Source organism: Vipera berus (assembly GCF_964194415.1).
Source record: "Vipera berus genome assembly, chromosome: 4".
Taxonomy (NCBI): Eukaryota; Metazoa; Chordata; class Lepidosauria; order Squamata; family Viperidae; genus Vipera; species Vipera berus.
The window spans coordinates 22,612,072-22,629,566 of NC_138206.1; the positions used below are offsets into that span (position 1 = coordinate 22,612,072).

Below are 17,495 nucleotides of genomic sequence, written 5' to 3' on the forward strand. Positions count from 1 at the left end.
ACCGCTTTTGAAGGACATTAGGTTGGGGAACGGAGAGACTTTAACCTAGTGGCCAGAAGTAACCTGTGCTGCCTCCAATGCAGTGTTTCTCAACTTTAAACTGTAAGATGTACGGACTTCAGCATGGCTAGCTGGAGAATTCTGGGAGTGAAGTCCAAACCTCCATTCCTTTTCTTCCTATTCTCTTCCCAGCTCTGTAGCAATTAGACCTGAAAAGTAAGGCTAAGGGCGGCCTTTTTTCAAATGTAAATTGCAGTATGAGAAAAAGGATTGGGTGATGCAATGTGGCAGCAGAGTTGCCCAAGGAATGTTTAATCTTCCTTTCCCCAAATGTTTCCTCTGATCAGCTGCAATTAGGCTTAGGAAAAGGCTTACTGTTGAATTCTGTAATTGGAAGTATGCAGAGGAATGTGTGAGTGCATGAACCTGTGTAATATAAGGAATAGAAGTGTGCTAACTATGTGGTTAAAAGCAAGTTTAGTATTATGTGTGCATAATTTGCTATGTGAGAAAACTGGCTTCTGCCTTATGTGGATGTGCATGAATAGTTTGTGTGTGTGTGTGTTTATGTGTGAAAGACTTTTCACAAGTTTGGATGAGTAAGACACAGAGTGTGGGATGACACAATCACTTCAGATTTACCTACTCATTTTCTGTAAGTGGGAAGTTTACATCTTATTTTTATGCAGCTCATCTGTGCCCCTTCACTCAACTATTTAAAAGCAAGATATGAACACCGAATAGAGGAATGGAAGATCATACCTGGCAGTTGATTAAAGCGGCTTATTATTTAGTGGCAGCTATCACTAATCCCTGGAAAGGATGAATGGGCATCATCTTTGGAGAGCATTGGGTTGGAGAGAGATATATTAAAATGCCTCTGTGCTTCAAGATATTGTAGCCTTTACCTAGCAAATTTTCATTGCTTTTCATTATGCTCCAAACAGTGTCCTCTATTTCAGTGTCTTATTCCATCTGAACACATCTGTTTCCATAAAATAAGAGTACCAAACCATAAACATACTCCAGAAAAATACCTTATTAATGAGGACTTATAGTATAGCACAATAGACACCTACCAAATATTGCAAAGAAAACACTGCATGCACTCCACAGTACATAATTTCAAACTCACCATAGATATAGTAGTTAAGTACTCTTCAAATGCCCGATGAGTTCATGGACATATCTATGTAGTTTTCTTGACCAATGAGTTGGCCATTGTTTCTGCCAGGAAGATCCCCCCCCCACACACAATGTAGCTAACTGCCATTTAATTTCCTGATGAGTTCCCATTCAAATAATAACCAACTTTCATTCTACTTAGGATTTTGAGATCAGCTAAGTTATTGATGACATGGTGTCATCAAGGTGGGCCTAGATACTGCATAACTAGAATTATTTAGCTGGTGGCAGGATTGAGTCCAAGCAACAATCCCCAATCAAAAGTCAAATTTTAATAGGCAGGTGTGATCTTTTCACCCAACCTTGCTTGTAAATTTAGCAGTAGTAAGAAATGTGTATTAGATAATGTTTTTATTGTCCACATTCATCCCACAATGAACTGGAGTCATTGAACTCATTGAGTATTATGGATCAGTTACATTTCTCAGTCTATACTGTATTATGCTGTTACAATGGGGATGAGCGCACCTTTAGGAGAGTTGAAAGAACAGCTTTAGGGATAGATTGTCATGGAAGAGAAATCTTGAAGGAGCCTTGGTGGCACATAATCAACCTTGCCTCATGGCCTGGTGGTGAGAGATAAAAGTAAGGGAGCGCTATAGAAGGGAAGGATTGCCTCTTCCAGTTCTCTGGAGGACAAATGGAATGTGATTAAAGTAACAAAATAATTTTAAAAAGCAAGGTCTATGTAAAAGAATGTCTTAAGTGGTTTTCGCTTTCAGCTAAGGTTTTAAGCATGCAAGCTGATGCTGAAAAAATCAGGATACCTGATGACTAATGAATAGGCCATTTTGGTTGTAGCTAAAGTGGCAAAAGGAGTTTGACAAAAGAATCTTAATGATTCATAATGGCTGTGGACATTGCCCTGAATAAGCAGTTAACCCAGGGGGAAAAGGGCATCATCGGCCTGGCAGATTATGTGTGAAGCTTTTGAAAGAGAAGAAAGGGGAGGGGGACAGAGTCCTTGACCTGTTGAATATGAAACATTTTGAGATATTACTAGCCCCTCCCCCCTCCGTCCCCTGAATCAATGGAGGGCAAAGCAGGGATGGACAGGATCTCTTTTCTGTTTTATGGATCACTGGATTTAGGTGTCAGATACATGCTGACACCTGAAGAATTTGTTGCCTCTCAGAGCTGAACATAGGAACGTATTCTGAGCCCTGGAAGTGAGCTGGATTTACTTTCTTAAATACAAAAATCATTTTAGTAATTCCTAATACTGCAACCATTCTACCAACTCTACACTACTTTGTGTCCCAACCTTGGAGCAGAGAATCTTGTTTGACAAGAATTCCTTTTGTTATTTTGGTTATTTGTTTTTTTGTTATCTGTTTTATTTATAAAACAAATTCTAAATAAAGCAAATTCTAATAGAAGAGAATAGTCGTAGCTCAGGATTGAACTGTGGGTGCTTTGGTGCTGCCTGAACAAAAAAATCAAGCAAGCTCTAAAGAGAGTACCAAGGACCTCAGAGCAACTACTATCAATTTGCAATATATTTCCTGTGCTTTTTCATTAAAGCAATTTTTGGCAGGGCTGTTCCAGAAACCACAGATAATTGTATTGATTGTAAAAAAACAAAAAAAGCACTCGTTATCTTTCTCATTTAATAGGTTTGCACATTTTTGGGACATGGATGTATATACAGAGTTAAACTACATAAAACACTATGCACAGAGTAATCCTGCTTAACACACACTTGTTTATTTTGAAGCTACTTAGCAGCTGTTACTGCTGAGAAGCAATCAAGTAGTAAACATTAGCTGCAGTATCTCCCTTTTCATGCTTTGCTGCGAGATTAGAAAAATGTGAGGGGTGCCCCAACCAGGAATTTGTCATTTCTGGCAGCTTCTTCTGTCTTTTGGGGGCAGGTAGGTAGGACAGAAAGCAACATAAGGTGGATAGATCAGGTCCATGACATGCTTTGAACTGCCTCACATTCTCCCTATTTCTGAATAGAGAAGCCAGTGGAGAAGAAGCCATCATGTGCATAGCCCCAAACTGAATCTAATGAGCCCAATTCTTCCCAATATTTCACCCAGTTTGGTGTGATCACAGCACCTCCATTGGTTCCTTTGGCTTATTCTTTCAAGCAGGCACTCTGGACTCAGGTTCCTTTCACAAGAAGCCTCCTTGGCCTCTTCTTTCACCTGTTCCTCTGGATGACATTGGACAGCAGGGTTGTGGTTTGCTGGATTGACTCCCTACTACTGGACCGAAGCTTCACTGTGGTGCTGTGTGAAATCCATGCTTAGGTGAGACAAGCCCAAGAAGGAAGATGAAGATTGTGCAGCTGTTTGTAAACCAGCCTTATTCAAGGTGCTCTCTAGATTTGAGAGATTACAACCTCCCATTATTGGCTTGACTGGCAGAGGTAACAGGAGTTATAGCCCAACACAGGGACCGGCAATTAAGGTTCCTTTACTACCTGTGGACTTCCAATTCCCAATATTCCTGAGCCAACATGAAGAGTTGGAAGTCCACAGGTTGCAAAGGGGCCATAGTTGCTCACCCCTGGCCAGCATCAGTTGCCAAACTCTGGGCAGCATCAGCTTGAGAAAGCCACCCTTGATAGCAGCAGAAAGAATGAATGAGCACCCGCTTTTTCCTCATCATGGACCGAGTCTTCTCCCCAGTGCAGGGGTAGGCAACCTCGGCTCTTTTATGACTCATGGACTTCAACTCCCAGAACAACCTCGGGTCTTTCATAACTCATGGACTTCAACTCCCAGAACAACCTCGGCTCTTTTATGACTCATGGACTTCAACTCCCAGAACAACCTCGGCTCTTTTATGACTCATGGACTTCAACTCCCAGAACAACCTCGGCTCTTTTATGACTCATGGACTTCAACTCCCAGAACAACCTCGGCTCTTTTATGACTCATGGACTTCAACTCCCAGAATTCCTGAGTCAGCTATGCTGACTCAGGAATTCTGGGAGTTGAAGTCCATGAGTCATAAAAGAGCCGAGGTTGCCTACCCCTGCCCCAGTGAAACCAACGGACAATCGATCGGGAAACGAGAAGGCACCGTAGTAGCAGCTTGCAGCCTCCCCTCCCAGTCTACCAAGGTGTCGGAAGAGAGCGCGGCCGGAGCAAAAGGCCATTGAGCCTTCCTTTCCCCATGCAACGCAACACGAGAGAGCACGTCGTTCGACCTGAAAACCTCGGAGACTTAATCAACCCTCGTCTCTCGAGCGAGCCGTCGCTGCTTTTGCAACCCCGCACCGGCTGCTCTTCCCCGCCTCCCTCCTCTCAGGTCTTTGGGGGGGTGTGGGGCGGAGTGGGGGTGGGGCAGCGAGCCAATCGCTCGGCGGAGGTGAAAAGAGCATCAAGCAAGCTCTTTCTCAGCGAACCGGAGAGCGAGCGCCGGTTCTTAGGGCGCATGCGCGCCCGTAGAGCGTCGGCCGTCTATAATAACAACCGAGAACGCGAGGGAGCGCCAGAGAGTCCGCGCGCACCCACCGGTAGCTCCCGGCTGCCGCGTCCGGAACCTCGGCTAGGAGTTTTGCGCTTGTCAGCTGGGAGGATCGGAAGGTAAAGTAGCGGCGAGAGAGAGAGAGAGAGCTAGCCGCGTCTGGGCTCCTTGCTGGCCTCTCCGAAGCAGAGGAAAGAGCGGTCGATTGGGACCCGTTGCCGGGCGGGCACGGCAGGGAAGAGAGCGCGGGAGCGGGAGATTGCGCTCCAGAGCGGCTCTTTCCGACCCGTCTCCGCTATTCCAGCTTGACGTTACCATCAAGCTCCATGGGCATAAAGGAGTTCGACCGGGATCCTCACTTTCGGATACGGGGGACCTTCCCTCTCCGGACTTAAGAGGGGCGAGAACTGGGAAGATGAGAAGCTGCTGAAGGGGCTCCTGCAGCGGGTGCGAGCTGAAAGGCAGGCGCGCGAGAGAAGGGGGGCGGCGGCGGCGTCCCTCGCCAGCCGCCAGGTCGGCTCCCGAGCCCCTTCCCCAGTCTCCGCCAGCCAGGCGCACCGAGGGATCTCCGGGTGTGTTATGGTTCCCGGAGTGCTTCGCTCAGTGCCGCTTGTCTGGGGGCGGCCGCCCCAAGGTCGCCTTTCCTGCCTTTTCGTTCGTCGGAGGGGCTGGTTGCCTCGGGCTCTGCCTCCCGGCCAAAGCGACGGCGTTTCCCTTCCTCTCGGCTGGGATAATTGCGCCCTCGGCTTCCCTAGTCGTGCCCGCCTTTCCAGCATCCGCGCTCTCCCTCGGACTTACGACCAAGCGACTCCCACGCGAGATGCTGAAGTTCCTCGACAGCCAAGACTTTGCGGGGCCACCGAAGCGGGGCTAGAAGACCCGGCTTCGCCAAGTGACTTGGCCCAGGAGAGGAACCGAAGAGCCAGCTTTGGAGTCCACGGGGCTTCTCCCTCCTCCCGTTGGTGGCGGCCAGGAGCGGGTGGGCTGCGGGGCTGTTGACCTCAGCCCAATCCCTTCGGCAGACCGCGGGCGCTCTCTCCCCCATTCTGCACCCCCCGCCCCGCCCGCCCCGTTCCTGGCCAGTTGTTGTAGCGAGGTGACAGCGAGTTGGCACTTAGTTGGGGTCTCGTCTGTTAGTAGCACCCACCCCCTTCACACGCTACGCCCGAACTTCCCAGCGGAGCCCGTCATCTGCGTCTCCCGAAAGCTTCGTCTCTTTTCTCTCTCTCTCTCCCTCTCTCTCTCTCTCTCGCGGGCACACAAAACTTCTCTAATCGCTGCCTCTTGTCAATCCAGGCAGCCGGAAGAAGGGCGGGCAGCCTGCGTAGTTGACGGAGCCTCCGAATCGGGGGCAAGAGCCGCCGCCGCCGCGGCTCCCCGCCCGCCCGGCCGCCTCGTGGTGCCATGTGGCGGGGCCGGCCTTCGCAGCTGCTGGCGGCGCCGGGAGGGCGGCTTCTGCTGCTGCTCCTGCTGGTTGGACTGACGGCGCGGGGGGCGCTGGCCAGCGGCGAGTATTGCCACGGTTGGCAGGATGGGGCGTCCTGGCGGGAAGGTTTCCAGTGTCCGGAGCATTTTGACGACGGCGACGCCACCATTTGCTGCGGCACCTGCGCGCTTCGCTATTGCTGCTCTCGGCCGGAGGTCCGCCTGGATCAAGGCATGTGCGACAACGACCGGCAACAGGGCGGAGCGGAGCACGGCCGGCCGGACAAAGACGTGCCAGACAGCGCGGCAGGTACGGAGCGGGGAGCCTCGTCGTATTTCCACGGTTGCGTGGCTCTTCTCCTCTAAAGTTACCCTTTTCCTTTTGGATTTCATGATCGTGCATATTTCCTTTAGCGATGCCTGTGTTATAGGGAGTCCTCAACTTACGACCACCATTGAGTCCAAAATTGTCGCTGCTGAGACAGTTGTTAAGTGAGTTTTGCCCCCACTTTATGACCTTTCTGGCCACTGTTCTTAAGTGAATCACTGAAATTGTTCAGTTAGTAACATGGTTGTTAAGTGAATCTGGCTTCCCATTTGACTTTGCTTGTCAAAAGGTTGCAAAAGGGGATCATATGACCCTAGGACAGGGGTAGGCAACCTCGGCTCTTTTATGACTCATGGACTTCAACTATGCTGACTCAGGAATTCTGGGAGTTGAAGTCCATGAGTCATAAAAGAGCCGAGGTTGTTTACCCCTGCCCTAGGACACTGCAGCCATCATAAATATTCAAGTACTTGAATTTTGATCACTTGACCACTGTCGAGTGGTAATAAGTATGTCATGGTAATAAGTATGAAAAATGATAATAAACCACTGTTTTCAGTATCGTTGTAACTTCCCAACAGTCACTAAATGAACTGTTGTAAATCAAGGACTACCTGTATTAGCACAGCTTAAAGGGCAATCAGCAGCACCACGTTGCTTGGGGATATGTGTTTATAATGGAAGATATTATTTCCGATAATATATAAATATGATGAGTGTATCATTCTGGTACTCATCACCGGTACTTGCCCAGTCAGTCAGTCAGTCTGGGATACTTGTTGAATAATTTGGATGTTTCAGGCTGGGCGCTAATGCCAGATCTGGATTATCCGACTTCTACTCTGGTCCTTGATTCTCTTTGGATATCTTGGACTTTAAGGTTTTAGATCCAGCTTTAGCTCCACCTTTGGGCCCAGGATGGGCTGTTGCAGGCAAAACAAATCTACCTGTTTACTTGATTCAGCAGTAGGAGCCCATGTAAGACTCTAGATATATTTTCCTCTCTGACTTTAATAGATAGCAGATGTGCATGTATTAGTTGAGACACAAATTATAATTGAATAGAATATACTGTTTAAAAAACCTCAATTTATTAAATGTAGAGAACTTGAAAGTGACTTAAAAACAGGCTCTCATTTAACACAAAGTGCTTGGTTATCTGGATGCATATAGATATTATTGATGAGATGGAAAATATGTATTTTAAATTGAAATGCGTTTTATTTAGCCTCTTTGTATTCACTCACATAGCCAAGAGATGTTTAGAGCATTTTGCCAAACACATTGTTAATATTTGTATAGTTATCCTAAGTTCAGGAATTGCTTTATACTTGCCTTTGTGTAAAGTTTAAGAATACTAGTTTTAAAACAAACTACTTGTGATATATATCTATGATTATTCCATCTGTGAAACTTTCAGAAACATTTTCCCAAGCTGCTTCCCTCAAAGTCCCTTAAAATTATTGTACTATCATCACAGTGCATAAAACCATCATCTATCCACATACAAAGCTCCATTTATTGCTTTGATCTGTCAGTGTCCCCATTATTTTTTTCCTCCTAAACTTTTGTGACTCAAATAACTCAAGAAAACTCAACAACACACTTTTACTCAGCAGACTTTTCAATGTGAGAAGTCATAATTTTGGAATGTTTTCTGAATTGCAATAAATGGCTTAAAGTTCAGGGTTGAGAAATGCTTGATAATTCAACAGCATGTAGAATACCATGGTGCAGAAGGCAACTGAAAATGTAATTATAATTTTGTGTGCTAAGAGCAGGAATTGAAAAGAGTACAGTCATAAAAAGAAACATGAAAGGATTTTCATGGTATAAGCACATGGTGTCTCCATCAACTCATGTCTCGGTTTTAAATGTCTATAAGCTGCAGTCATTTAGTTGGCAGTTAGTACCATTTCACCCAATTGGTCTAACTTTTAGTATGTATAAGATCTGTTGCCATCCCCTGATATGTTTTTTTTAGCAAAAAAGCAGTTAAGAGCTTATTGAACTACCCCCCTGGAAACAGACTGAATCACATATATAAAGTGCAGGTAATCTTCACTTTATGATCAGAATTGGGACCAGAATTTCCATTACTAAGCAAGGAACCCAATTTTACGATCTTTTTTTGCCCCAGTTAAGTGAATCACTGAAGTTGTTAAGTGTAGAAAAAGAGATGGCATAACCTTGGGTGGAATGAAAAGGGGAAAATGAGCAAGAATTCCTAGGTAGCCAGAAGCAGACAAAGTCTAACCCCCACTTCCCCTCCCCAATCGGTGCTGTTGACCCTTATCTAACTCTAAGCAAGTGCCCACCATGGTTGAGAAAATCTGTGTGGTTGAGAACATCCCTCTGCGTAGGATTTTAGTAGTAAATCAGCTTAATTGAATCTTCACTTGTGGATCTGGTCTTTCACACCTGACATTAAGTGAACCATGTGGTCATTAAATGAATTGACTTTGTTGGAAATCACTGGGAAGGCCACAAATGTGATCATATAAACCCAGGATGCTGCAACTATTGTAAATTCATGTCATAAATGCATGTTAGTTGCCAAATGCCCAAATTTTGATCTCATGACTATGAGGATGCCACAGTGGTTGCTGTAATATTAACGATCTGTACGGTAAAATGCATATGGTCAAAGAAGTGATGGTGGGAGGGTTTCTTTTAGTTTTTAAGAAGATAAAGTGAAAAACAACTAGTCAATAAATACAAGGGTTGAAATCAAAAAGAGCAATATCCTATTAGGGCATAGATATAAAAGAATGCTCCCTTGCTGGATTGTGTAGTTAATTATGAATATAGTAGACAGTAAAGTTCACAGGGATTTGGGGTGGGGCACTTTTAAGCAGAAGCTAGTTGTGACATAACAATGTAATTATGGTATGTTGGTTAAGTTATGGTTGGACAAAAGTTGGGAAGTTAGGTTTTAATCTTCCTTCAGCCACAGAAACTTCATATTGTCACTTAGCCCCAATTGCTTTCTCCCCACCCATCCTGATTCAACATACACACAACAGGGTTGTGAGAAGAGAATGCAGATACAGTTGAATTTGGGGTCCTAAGTGCTCTCTGAGCTTGGGTGTTTCCTTGTAGACATTTCAGAACACTGATGATATCTAGTTTGCTAATGAAAAGTATGCAAAAAAATAACCAAGCTCAGAGAGCAGCAGGGACCCACAGAGAAAGAAAATACTTGAACTGTTAAAATGGGATATCAAGGATATGTTTTCTTTGGGAACTATTTTTTTATTTAAATGCAAGTTTAATATATTAATTTAACCAGTTATCTAATACTCATGTTTTTGTATGTGCCCATATTTGCATATTATTTTAACCAGTCATCTAAACTCAAGATGTTTCTGTATGTGCTCATGTTTGTGTATTTAAATAATCAATCATGCATGCATTCTTCAGAGTCAAAAAAAGTTCAACATCAACAGGGTCTTCTGAACAAACTCCGCTTGAGCAGTGGTCTCAGTTATGGAAGGAAGGAAGGCTGGACTCCTCAATTCAACTGGGCTTGTCATATGCCAGAACGTTGATACAAATACAAAGCTAACAGGACATCCATTTCCATTAGGGCTATTGTTAAGTAATTCTAGACTCTAGGGAGTGGTTTTGGGGGGGGGGGCAGGGTCCCCTTTTTAAAGACATGTATATTACCTGCCTCATTCATTTGGGAGGGTCATTTCTTAATTGAGGTTGGAGTGGGAGTCCTAGTCCTGCTGGCATCATCATCATTGTCATCATGTATGTGTGTGTGTGTGTGTGTGTTGTATATATATATATATATATATATATATATATATATATATATATATATATATATATATATATATATATATATATATATATATATATATATATATATATATATATATATATATATATATATATATATATATATATATATATATATATATATATATATATATATATATATAATTTTCTCAGGACAACCTAAAATCATGTCAGAGACTGATATGGCCCAGTTTGCATGGATTAAAATGTAATCTGCTACAATAATGTCCCAGATATTAACTGTAACATGTTCTTATTTCTATCCTCCATCCAGATTTTAATCATCTTGCTTAATTAATACTATAATCACAGGACACAATTAGCCATTAACTAGCCAACTACCTTTTAGAATAGCATAATACCAAAACAGTAGAATAATAAACAGTGTTGGAATTGTCCTTGAACTGGAGTTGAAGCCTGGAACTATTTTTTGAATCTTCCAATTGCTGAAATAAAGAGTATTATCTTAAGATGGATTTTGGATCATTTAATTGCATATGGGAGTTATTTTAGCATCAACCAAGCGCATTGCAATAATCAAAGCATATCATACACATTACTTTAATTGTGTTTGGTTATTCTAACATTGCAGATGAGCTATGGGGGCTGATGAATTGCCCTAGCCTTCCCCAGTCTGATATTTGGGCTACAGCGCTCTCCTGCCATATTTAGTATATCCAGTGATAGGGTATGATGGTAACTGATGGTGTAAAATATGTGAAGACCACCATTTGAGGGGAAACTAGCAAATCTCCTTGTTTAGATTAGGGAATGGATTCTTAACTATGAGTTGCGACTTCCTGCTTCCATATCAGTTTTGTGCCTTCAAGTTAGTGTTGAGTCCAGGCAATTGCCTGGATTAGTCCCTGTAGTTTTATTCGCAAAATTTTGGAAGTGGTTTACTATTGCCTCCTTATTCTTCCTGAGCCTGAAACACAGTGACTAGCCCAAAGTCACCCAAGTTGGCTTTCATAGCTAAAGTGGGAGTAGAATTCATGGGCTGGTTTATGATCCAGCTAATATGATAGCTAAAACATGCTCTATTTTATGCTGAAGGTCATGGGTCATTGGGAGGCTGTACCCTTCAGCTTAAAAAAAAATATCCCCCAAAAGGAAAAACTGTTTTGGGCTGATTCAGTATGCATTCAGGGAACAATCTGGAGAGATGGATTCCCTTCTGTGCCTGGAAGCACACTTGATCTTAATTGCTAATTCTCTCCAAATTGTAGAAATTCCAAAGCAATATATTTTAGACCTGTGACAGGTAACTTGATGCCTTCCAGATGTTTTGAACCTTGGTTCTCTTCCCATATTGACTCAGACTCATTGGCAAAACTGGAAAAAAGTAGACATGTCTTATTAGTAATCTCACCCACAATCTCTTTTATATTTTATAACATGTTGAACTTTCATCCCCCCCATCCACTCATTATAGGAAGAGAATATATTTGTTTTACTTTCTAGATGGTAGCATTTCCTATAACATCGCGATAAAATTGTCTCAAACAGATCTATCATTTCTCTAACAATATTTTATATTGATTTTATAATTTTTTAAAAAAAATCTACAAAAAACAAAACTGTTTAACAAAAAGGGCCAAAAGTAATATCAGCTCAGGTGTTGCTATATTATGAATGAATAAATAGCATTATTTCAGAATCCTTCCTGTGTGATTTATATTCCAAACTAAACCTAGCTTTTGACCTCTGAGGAAACTTGCTCAATTGCTTTCAAGCAATTTTTCTCCTGAAGTTTATGAATTCATCAGAAATTATGTTATAATTGGGGCTAATTATTCATTATTCAACTAACTAAACATCCTTGGATGATCTACAAAAGTTATCAGGCTTAGTAATTGAATGGGGGAACCATCTAAGAATTTAAATTACACTAAACAGGGAAACCAATAAAAGAAGAAACCCAAACAACCCATTCTGATACTGTGTTTATATTGTCAACATGAACTGTGTTTGACCCAAAGGTTTATCCTTATTTCTGTTCCTGAGAAAGCTGCATATTACAAGAAGTGATTAATTCATTTACACTTGTGTGTGTTGGGTGAATCTGGAAGAAGGCAAATGGCAAACCTCTTCTGATTAGTATCAACAAAGTACAGTTTCTTTAGATACAAGAGGAGTAGGGCTCAACCTAACTTTATATATATATACACATACATACATACACACACACACACACACACACACACATATATATATATATATATATAATATATATATATATATATATACTGTACATATACACACACACAAGTCACATTGACATTAATAGAGATTAATGTCTACATGACTAATATTAATGTCTACATGACGACATACATTTTTTTAAAAAAAGATCACTTCTGTTAACTCTATTAAGCTTTGCTTTGAATAGTGCAGTTATAGATATGTCCACCTAAGATAGATTCAGTGGAATTTCATAGACTCGGGCTCAGATCTCTAGCTAATGATGGAGCTACCTTTGGGCCAGGCAGTGATATCAATCTATTTCAGAGTTGTCAAGATGAAATAACGAGATCTCCAAGTGTCTTCCATTGAGTTAGAGGAAGATCAGGAATAATGATAAGATGGGATGGCAAGAGGAAAATTAGTGCATAATGGTGTCATTTATTTCAGTTGTTATAGGTGGTGATGGGAACGAGAGGAGATCTTGTTATATGCATGTTGCAATTTTTGCCAGCACTTCTGGGCTTTGTTTCTGATTGCATTTTGTGAAAAGCTCGTGTTTTCCAATCCTTCCGGTATCAGCCACATGCTCTGCTATTTGGGGAACTATAGTTCAGCATACTTGGGAGTTCAATAGATTGGGAAGGCTGCTTTAGCAATTCCTTGTTTTTGGTGGGTTTTTTTGTCTTGCTGGAGGTAATAAAAGGTAGCCGAAAATGTCTCACTATTGTATAATCTGTATTTTGTCCTGGTAGAATATCTTCACAAGTTTCTCTTTTCTGTTTACAGTGCCTATTTATGTGCCATTCCTTATTGTGGGGTCTGTTTTTGTGGCATTCATTATTCTGGGATCCCTCGTAGCTGCTTGCTGTTGCCGGTGCCTGCGACCCAAGCAAGAACCACAACAGAGCCGGGCTCCTGGAGGGAATAGGATAATGGAGACAATTCCCATGATTCCAAGTGCCAGCACTTCCCGTGGATCATCCTCACGTCAATCAAGCACAGCTGCCAGCTCCAGTTCAAGTGCCAACTCTGCTGCCAGGGCTGCCCCCACCAGATCACAAGCTAACTGCTGTTTACCAGAAGGGACCATGAATAATGTATATGTCAACATGCCAACTAATTTCTCGGTGCTGAACTGCCAACAGGCCACACAGATAGTGCCTCATCAAGGGCAGTATTTGCACCCTCAGTATGTGGGGTATGCTGTGCAACATGACTCTATGCCCATGGCCTCTGTCCCACCTTTCCTGGATGGCCTGCAAAGCGGGTACAGACCAGTTCAGTCGCCATACCCCCACAGTAATAGCGAACAGAAAATGTACCCTGCAGTGACTGTATAACTTTTTAAGAAGGGAAGGAAGGAAGAAATCAAAACGGTCAACAGTGATTCATCAAGCAAAGGAGTAGTAACAACAAACTGTACAAAGCAACAATTTGTAAATAATTTTGGAAAACCTGTGCTTCAGACAATATTTATTCCTGGTTTTCACTGGATACAATAGCAAAAAGCTGTATGAAGGAACTAGAAGTGGTATTTCTAGGTAATGCCTCCATTCCAGTGTATAATTTATAATGGCTAAGAATTATGCTGAAGGAGGCATGATATGTCTATTACCAAACTTGCGTAAATGATTCAGTGCCCCTCAGGTACTTCCCATCAGCAGTATTTGCCTATTGAATAGAAGACATTTTGTAATGTGACAAGACAATATTTTAGGAGTGTCTTGTTTTACCTTTTTCTCCTTGGTACAATGACTCTTCATATTGCTGTACTGACAATCATGCTTCACACTAGTAGGCTAAATGGTGCAATGCTTGTTAGTTACAGTCCTAGGAACTTATTGGTTAGCTCAGTGGTAAAATTGTAGTCATTCCACTTTAGGAAGTCCATATTCATATCCTGATATCCATCTTCCTCCCCACTTCTCTTGAGTTCTGTAGCAGTTGATTTGAGAGAACTTCTGCTGGAGAATCTGGAGAGCCATAAAATGGACAAATATACTGACCTCATGTGGCAGCTTCATATGGTTTCTTTTCTCATAATGATTATTTTCCAATGGACTTGAAATTTTGATTTATAGATGGATTTAAGGAAATAAACCAGCCATGCTCGGTTCAGAAACAAGGAAAATGGGATTTATTTCATAAACTCCTTTTACAAATAGCAAGTCCGCATTACTCCATAAAAATTGCCTTTCAAAATGTTCTCACTAAGCAGCCAGCCACTGTGACATACCTCCTCAGGAGCATGATTATATCTGTGCAGTCCTTTGGATTATGGCCATGGTCAATGCAGAAATATTATTTATCTCAGGCATTTTCAGATCACAGTAAAAATAACAGTATAAAAACATTACAATGAGAATGTGACAGTCCACAGGCATGTAAACATATTTTGGATAGATTGGATAGTTCTTTATGGAAGTTAAAAAGTTTTAAATGGCATTAAATCAAAAGTACTTTATACTAACTGATCTTATTTACAATATCTCATCACCCTAGTGTTACAGTATATTTAATAATTTTATAGAGGTTTATTAGTGACATTATTATATTTCATTAATAAATTAGCTCTTAGCTCAAAAAGAACTTTTTGGTCTGAACAGATCAATTTGGCTTAAAAATATGTGGTGCTTTGGAGCTAACTAGATTCACTATCTTCTCAGAGGCAGATTAGGTTTTTCTGGCTGAAACTAAAGCTGATGATCTTGGGCTGCAATCCTCTATATACAGAATTAGAAGTAAGTCCAGTTGATATCTGTTGAGCTTACTTCTAAGTGCATAGAGCTGCACTTTCTCATCCTGAAATTCATTGCACATGTCCTGTAACTTAGGTGAAAATCAGGTGAATCTTTTGTTTACTTATTTGGAAAAAAATAAGTTAAATTGAAAGTGTTGTAGAAACTAATTTGCAACTATTTGGGAGAAATGGCTTTTCATTGAGAAATTTATGAATGTGAGAAAGTTCATTGTATATTTGTTGACTTAGATTAAACATTGAATTATGGAATTGAAAATAGTTTCTGAATGTCACAATAGTGGTATACCATAGAAGAATCCCATGTGTGAGAATAAATGGAACACTTAGTAAATGGTTCAACACTAAGCAGAAAATGAAACCTTCCTCAAGGATGTGTGATATAGTAGGAGTGATGCACTTAGCAAGAAAAGAGAAAGTAAAATGTATGAGTGATGAATGAATGTTATTGAATATGAAAGTGAGTGTCCAGTATGAAAGTAGTATATTGAGGTGATATGTACATACAGTGAGAATTAATGAGGATCCAATTGTAGAAGGAACTATGAAGTAAGAATGATTGGTTGAGAGAAAGGCTAACACCTACAAAACTTTATGTTTGAATTGATAAGATCCTCAGAAAAACATGAAGTATAAGGTACAAAAGGCATTGTATGAAGCAGTGTATGAATATGAAGCAAGCAAGGATGGTATGCAAACAGAAAAACCTGGGGGAATTAAATGAATAGTATTGGTGTAAGCTAGTTTTCATTATGTTTTCTTTTTTAATGTAATTCTTTTAATCTCTGATTTATTAGGTCTTTTCCGTGCTCTGCTTAACTTTGCTAACCCTGAAAGGGAATAACATAATATGTATGTATGTATATACAGGGAAATGCTTTGAGCTGTAATAAAAATGATTTGTGATGTGGTGTTTTATACGTCATGTAAAATAAGTAAAATATTGTTAATGTTCAGTTTAATTTTTTAAAATTTCTTAAAGAGCATTTGAGTGATTCTTACAAGTGAAAAAAAATCTTTTGTTTCATAATAAATATTTTATGGTGTGAATTTTATTTTGTTTGTTGCTTGCCATTTTTCAAACCCTAACTCTTTGGTGCCATCCAGTGCTTATATGGAGTTTTGCAGGCCAGTAAGAAACTGCTGCTGGAGTACTCAAGAATGGAGACCATATAATTCAAAAACTTTGGAAGATGCAAAGTAAAACATAAATTATATACTTTGGAACAGGAGATTTCTCTGGAAAAATAAATGCTTTTTCTCAAAGCTCATTTGTCAAGGTGTTCAAGCATGGGTGTATGCAATTAAGTTGAAGCGTCCAGTTAAGACCTAATTAATACGGTGCTAGTTTCCTTGCTGAATTAATATATAAACTTGTTTCTCATGGAAAGCTGCTATGCTGTAGCTCCCCACTGCATCCAAATCATTTTTGTTGTTCCATGTTATAGCCTGCACCTAAAACTGCTAAAACTATTTGTATCAATCCTTTAGTTGCCAGGCTAAAGAAGCTGTCTCATCATTTCCCGAAGCTGACAAGAGAAACATATAGCAGAACTTTTATATGCTGATGGTGTAATTCTGCTGTCCCAAACCTAAAATGGTTTAGAAAAGGTATTGCAAGCTCTGTCTGAATATTGCAATGCAAAAAGCCCTAGAAATTAAGTATAATAAAGCTAAAGTGCTGGAGTTTTAGCAGTTTTAGAGAGAAGATACAAGGGCATTCCATTCATATTCAGACAAAGTCCACCAATGTCCATGCAGAAAAGGAATGATGCATTCCACCCAACCTCTCTTTTTTATTTCTTATTTTCTGCAAACCCTCATTATCAATTGTTAACTCACATTTAAGTAAATGACCTGCTCATTTTGAACAGTTTTATTTAAATTCTTACTTTTAGGCTCAGATGACTATTTCTTTAAATGTGGTCAAATTCTGTCATGTAATAGATAATAATAATAATAATAATAATAATAATAATATAATAATAATAATAATAATAATAATAATAATAATAATAATAATAATAATAATAATAATAATAATAAATTTAATTTCTATACCGCCCTTCTCCCGAAGGACTCAGGGCGGTGTACAGGGCAATAAATACAATAGAAATACAATGTACAAAAGTTAATAAAGAATTAAACATTGTAGCCCAATTACAGTAAAAATAATAAAATTAATATTAAAACACCCCAAACCCATCAGACCAGGCCGGCTTGTTCAAATAAGTAAGTTTTTAGGTCACGGCGGAAGGAGCGAAGGTCAGGAGCCATTCGGAGTTCAACCGGTAAACGGTTCCAAAGGTCTGGCGCGCCCACAGAGAACGCCCTCCCCCTGGGGGCCGCCAGTCGACACTCTCTGACCGACGGCACCTT

General features: G+C 40.9%; 1 protein-coding gene across 1 annotated transcript; it reads left to right on the plus strand.

Moving 5' to 3' along the window:
• Positions 1 to 5,761: 5,761 nt before the first annotated feature.
• On the plus strand, positions 5,762 to 14,687 carry SHISA2 (shisa family member 2). The gene is made up of 2 exons (XM_081326293.1): positions 5,762 to 6,343; positions 13,145 to 14,687. The coding sequence occupies exons 1-2, from the start codon at positions 6,013 to 6,015 to the stop codon at positions 13,696 to 13,698; spliced, it is 885 nt and encodes a 294-aa protein (XP_081182419.1). The 5' UTR covers positions 5,762 to 6,012; the 3' UTR covers positions 13,699 to 14,687.
• Positions 14,688 to 17,495: the final 2,808 nt, after the last annotated feature.